Below are 6,214 nucleotides of genomic sequence, written 5' to 3' on the forward strand. Positions count from 1 at the left end.
AGCGGGTTTGCCCGCGGGGCCGCTCAGGGCAGGGCCTGCTGGAGCCGGGCCGGAGCCGGGCCTGGGGAGCTGGCAGCAGGCCCGCGGGGCCGCTCCCCAGGGCTCTTGGGAAGGTGGCCAGGCACAGGTCAGCCCTCTAAGACCTTAGCTCCGCCTTCCGTGGGGAAAAAAGCCCTGCTCTGAGGCTGAGAAGCTTTCCTTGAGCAAGAACTGGGAACAACCCTGAGTGGAGCTGGGCAAGCGGCCAGTAAGGAAACCACCGTGGGGGTGTCGTGCTGTCCGCATCTGCTCCTGTGAGCAGCCAAGGTACTGGAAAACACCACAATCCCTGTTTTCAGAAGCTTGTTAAGTGTCATCAGGCTCCCGGTTTAAGAGGAAGAATTTTAAGTCACAAATCCTTTTCCTTTTGAGGAGTTTTATGAGTGGAATTAGATAATACAAGAGACCTTTCTAGGAAAGGCATCATGGTATTGCTCCTCTCAACCACCATGTTCTCTGCTTGCTTTTGAGATACTCAGGTGGAACTTATGAGACATTCAAGTCCATGCAATAATGTTAACACCTGTTTTTGTAAACGTCTTTTTTTCGTATTTTCCTGTCATATTTTGTAGCTGTTCCCGTTGTTCAGACATCTCAAGTTATGAATCTCAGTAAACTTAATAGTCTTTCATAATCTTATCAAACTGTCTCATACCGTCTGATTCCAGACCTTTTCACACTCTTAAAACTCCATTTTCCCCCTGTATTTGGCTTGAATCATCCAATAAAGTTAATTTTGGACTTTGTTATGTATCAAAGATATGTAACGTTATATTATATTTAATATATATATAGACTTGTATTACTATTCAGCAAGTTACTATGATTTAAATAAAACCAGACAGAAATCTCACAAAGACATTTGGGTAGGTCACGAGATAGCCCAGTTAACTCAGTTATATCTCCAGCTGTACATTATCTCCCAATGCCGTGTTTTCCTTCTTTTGCAGGGAAGTTACAAGTTTGAGTCTCCCATAGCGCGACCCCCTGACTGAGTCTCCAGTATCACACTTGCCAACTGCGAAACACATTTTCTGTGCCACATTTCACCTGTGTGTAAAACGAGTAAGATGACATTTCCTGTCCTCACAGCTCCGTTGTGCTGCTTGCTTCATGTCTGGAAATTACTTTGAGATAAAACGTGTGTGAGGATAAAAGAAAGCAAGTTGTCCTTTGAGGCAGTGGATTTTTTGTGCTACAGTGAAAACTGCATTACAGAAAGGGAAATTCTGCTGAGCTGTCAAAAAAATGAGGAGCAGCAGTAGATAAAATCCTAATTTCTCTGAGAGTGGCTTAACAGAGTATTGCTACAGGAGCAAGCACAGCTGAGAGAGCTACAGCTTAATAACATGCCTTCTAATAGAAATGCTTGTAGTATTCTTTTAAAGCAACTACGGTGCACTTCTGATTCCAGGCAAATTTTGATTATAATACTACGACGTCCTGTAAAGTGGCTTCATTCTGCTTGGGTTCACAACTACACTGACCACAAATTGGAAAAAATGTTGTTGTGGTAGCAAGTAGTTCTTTTTCTCTCTCCCACTCACTTTTTAATGGTGCTGGAGATGATTGGGGGCATTAGTATTCTGATGAAGAGAGGCTGTGACAAAGACCGTGACTACAGGGCCTCCTGACTCTTCTGTGATGCTGCCAGTGATGTGGAGGGGACTGACTCCAATTGCACCATTTTTGAAATAGCCCTGCCATGGTACGGAGAAAACAAACAGACGGGCAATTCATAACGTGGCCGTAATGTTTTTAGTTTTGCAGCGTTAGCTTTGCGCTTTGTATGGAACAATGATACCAGGTGAGCAGCTATTTATCTTCATGCGGGGATTGCAGATATTTGTGTGCCAATTTGTGTGTGCATGTTTGTTTAGAAAAGGACAAGCTATATACCAGTATGATTGTATCATCTTTCTGCATGTCTTTCCCTGGCAGGATTTGGAAACCTCATGCAGGATGTGCTGTGGTGCTTTAGTCAAGTAAAAGGAACTATAGATATTGGGGTGACAGAAGGTAAGTTTATTTTTCCTTTTGTTGCTGTGATCAAAAATAACTTGTTTGTCATGTACATCTCCCCTAATCAGCGTGCAGAGGGTTGTTCCCATGTTGTTGAATACAGCTGGCAAAGAGCTAAGTTACACTCTCTTCATCTCTGCCTTCATTATGTACCTATGCATTTGAGAGAGGCAGATCTCTAAAATTAACTACTGATCCAAAAATATCATCTGAAGGCATTATGGCTTAATCATATCAATAGTCTTTGAAATAGATTTCCTTTTGGTTTCCAGCTGTTATTTACAGTTTCAGGGAATTACGAGACAGCCTCTCTCACTGTAACATCCTTTGCTGGAGTCAGTTGGATCCTGTTTCTGGGTAACATAAGTATAACTTGGTGCTCATAAAGTAAAGGCTGATAGATAATACTTAAAGGCTATATTCAGTGAAACTAGTAACAAAAAGGTGATTGTGTTGGTCTGTTGAATCTGGTCAACAGGTACGAGTGGCCTCACCATGACTGAGCAGAACGCTCGGGAGAGTATTTTAGGTACAGGATTGGGCTTTTGATTGCTATGCTGGTTTTGTATGTGAACGTGGACGTGTGTGGATCCAGACGTCCGTACACATAAATCATGTCATAAATGTGTTTCTATCACAGATGCCTCACCTTCATCAGAAGTTTATGTGTAACAATATTTTATGCTAATCTTTGTGGCACGTTTTTGACCTTTATAACTCTTGGTAACATCTGAGCATCCTGAATTTACAAAATTGGTTAGTGGAATGCATGCAACTGTGTATGGTCAGGTGAAAGGAGATGCTACTATTATGTTTACAGTGTTTTGCATCTTTAAATGTAGAAGAGCCTGCCTCCTTCAGCAGCATGGATTGTCATTCTGGCTTTCAAATGATACTTAAAACGTTGCCGGAAATAATTCTGTATTAATTCTCCAATAATATGCTTGTTCTTTTCCATGCACATGTAAAGCTGCATGAGCAGAGCTACACGTAGACTTTCCCATTTTGTGCTTTCCTTGTTCATTGCTTTCCTTGACTCGGGGTGTGGTGTCGCAGTGTGTGGTACTCGTCCTGATGAAACCAGCGCTGTAACGGATCCTTTAACTCTCACACAGCTGTGGGAAAGAATGAGCTCTCTTGTGCGTAGATGGGAGGCCTTGGACATCTTTCAGCTGCTCAAACACTGACTTCAGTATTAAATATGAAGTAAATTATGTTGCTGTTTGCCATTGTGGTGCCCCAGTGCTTTGAACCATATTTCATTACTACTAAAAGGAAACAATTTTTAGAGATCTTGCCTTAATCTGATGTGTTGATAATTAACAGTCTAGTGTAGAAAACGCATTAGTGCAAACTTAAGAGGTGATGTTTTCTCTAGTCCTCTGGAGCCTCAAGATCCATGGTGTAGAAGCTGCCCCAGTGCCTGCTGAAGGGCACGTTGCCAGGGAGAGTCCTGCCGTGGCCGCGGGCGTCAGGAGGGCGAGGGCAGCCTCGCCAGATTTGGGGCTGCTGTGCCTGTGGGCTGCGTGCCTCAGGTGAGGAACCCAGGCACTCAGCATTTAAACTGTGGTCATATTCAATTAGTTCAGTGTAAAATATACGTGTGATAAAGTTAGCAAATGGACAATATCACAGAAGCATTAATGGCTAAATTGAAATGGCCCTAATGGAGTTAGCTATTCTGCCTGGTGTCTGGAATGTTTTGCAGTTGGAATGTCACCAGATACCAAGCTCCATGACCAACAGTCATTTCCAGTGGGTTTGAGATTTTTGTTCTGCCTGCTGGCACATGCCCATGTTTGCCACATCATCTAAACACGTAACCAGTCCCTCCAAATCAAGGAATTCAGGGTTGCATGTGGCCTGCAGGCTCACCAAGCTGTCTCAGAGCCGGCCTTGTGTTCTTACACGTTGGTTTCCATTTTGTGTTTCTTGCTAATTAAGCTCAAATATATATATCCTGATTTTTGCATGTGAAGTGAAACTCAGTTTGTTAATGAAACATAAAGACTGAGTATAAATATTTAAATAGATCCAAGCCACAATAAAGATAATTTGGTGTTGTGGGATTTTTCTGTACACGATTTTAATGAGGTGGAATTAAGCTGTTTCTCAGGGAATGTTTGTGTCTGTTTTTAAGTGGAAAAAAAATATTTTCTGTTATGTACAATGGAATCCATTACATCCATGCACATGGTGGAAGAGAGGCAGAGGATCTGCAGATTTCAGTCCCACAAGTAGGTCTCGGATGTGGCTTCTGTTTCAAGCTGACTTTGAGTTCCTGGCTAAACCTGAGGCGAGTCACTGCACAGCTCGGCGTGGGCAATGTTTATTTCAGGGGCTCACATAACATCCGACTCTGTGATCTCTATCTATGTCCGCGAGGAAGTGACACAGCCAGCCACACAAGCTACAGGGATGCCATATAAATAGTTAAAAAGGCATAAATGAGGGAGAGACATGGATTGAGGAAGAAGTGAGGTCCTCTGCCTGAAGCTGTCGTGGTGATCTTGTAAGCAGAACTGGGGCAAATCTCTTTCTGGGCCCATAAGCATGGGGCCGAAGAGGCTGGGTCTGCGCAGCTGAGGGACTGGGACCGGTCTGGGGGCCGCTGGTTTCCCTCTCCCCTCCCGGAGCAGCAGGCTGACGCCTCATCTGTTCAGTCCCAGCTCTCAGCTACCAGCCCAGGGCTGCGATCGGGAGGATCCGGGTGGCACTGGGATGTGTGCGGTGCGGAGATCCGTGCCAGAGGCCCGTCGGGCTGGTCTGTGTGCGGTGGCTGGCCAGGCCCTGGCAGCAGCATGCTGCCCCCCTCTGGGACACGCACCCGCACGGGCAGGGCACCGCCTGCCCGTGGGGAGGGAAAGGTCCGAACTGCCACAGTGACGCACGCGTTTTCCTGGGGAGCAAGCGGGTGGTTTCTCCAGAGCTGTTTGCACCCTTCTTGAGAGGCACCCTGGCCCCAGAACACCAGTTCAGCCAGCCGCCTGGAAATTCATACTCTTTTCCAGGTTTTGTTGCGCACTCCCATGAAAGTGTCGAGTGAGCTGCTGAGATTGTTAGAGATGGGTAACTGCAGTTTGCATGCCTGTGATGTGGTTTAATTATGCAGACCTTATCTAACTTCCTCTGATTTCAGCTGGAGGCAGCATTCAGCACTTTCTCCAGAAAACCTGGCTAGTTTCAGGGTGCAGCCAAGCAGCAGTGTCTGCTCCAGGGAGCTATTTACATTTCTCAGCTGGTGTATGAAATAATCTGGTTGTGTGAGTCGTATGTGAACACGTACAGTGACTTTCCATGAGGACTGCTTTATAAAATCCGCTCTCTTTAGTTCATATCTCGTTTCCTGGGATGGACTCGAGATACACAACAGTACTTGATCTCAGCCTCCACTTCTGTGTGATGCAATCCGTGAGCCGTCATCCCTAACCACAAAGGGCTTGTATTCTTGCAGCCCACACCTGGATTGTTTTTTCCACATCCAGAGAGGGTATTTTGGATATGGATAAAGAGAAAGGTACCTAAGTGGAATGAAAAGCTTCCCTCTTCAGTGGCACGGGTGCTTCACATCTCTTTGCCGTACGTGCAGTGGTGCCATCACCTGCCCCTGACAGCAGGGCTGGGCAGGCTGCAGCCGGGAGATGGGACCGAACCGCAGAGAGGGCCGGTGCTCCGCAGGAGGCAGCACCGGCGGGCCGGAACGGTGAGTGGTCTGGTCCTAACCCGGAGCTGGTCCGCAGAGGAGTTAACCAGCAGAACGCGGGGTGGGGGGTGGCATCAGCAGCTCAACACGTTATTTCCTTCCGACCTGGTAGCGCGATGCTGCCGGTTACGTGCACCTCAGTGGGCTGCGGCAGCGTTAGTTATGGACACGCTTGGCCTTGAAGAGCGGGTTGTGGCTGCCAAAGCGTTCGAAATGCGGATCTGGATCAGTTCCGCCGCGTGAACGGTGCCGGTTCCACCGGGGCGTGGAGCGCCCGACTTGAGCGCGCTGCCTGGGCGGGATCCGCGCTCCGGCGGGCGCGGGTGCGGGCTGGGGTTCGCCTCGCGTCCTGCGGTGTGCCGGCGCCTTCCTGGCGGCCTCTGCTCGCCCCCCGGTGCCGAAACAACCTCGGCGCCCCCGCGGCCGGGCTGGGGCTGCGCCGGCGCCGCT

General features: G+C 47.5%; 1 protein-coding gene across 1 annotated transcript in view; it reads left to right on the plus strand.

Annotated features, from left to right (window-relative positions):
• Positions 1–1,821: 1,821 nt before the first annotated feature.
• Positions 1,822–6,214, plus strand: part of PPP2R2B (protein phosphatase 2 regulatory subunit Bbeta) — a 95,895-nt gene continuing 91,502 nt past the window's right edge. Inside the window, exons 1-2 of the mRNA XM_026858358.1 lie at positions 1,822–1,846; positions 1,981–2,058. Coding sequence (XP_026714159.1) covers positions 1,837–1,846; positions 1,981–2,058 — 88 coding nt within the window. The 5' untranslated portion in view covers positions 1,822–1,836. The remainder of the gene's footprint in view (positions 1,847–1,980; positions 2,059–6,214) is intronic.

The sequence above is a fragment of the Athene cunicularia genome (assembly GCF_003259725.1).
Source record: "Athene cunicularia isolate RWA chromosome 13 unlocalized genomic scaffold, athCun1 chr13_part1, whole genome shotgun sequence".
In the NCBI taxonomy this organism is placed as follows: domain Eukaryota; kingdom Metazoa; phylum Chordata; class Aves; order Strigiformes; family Strigidae; genus Athene; species Athene cunicularia.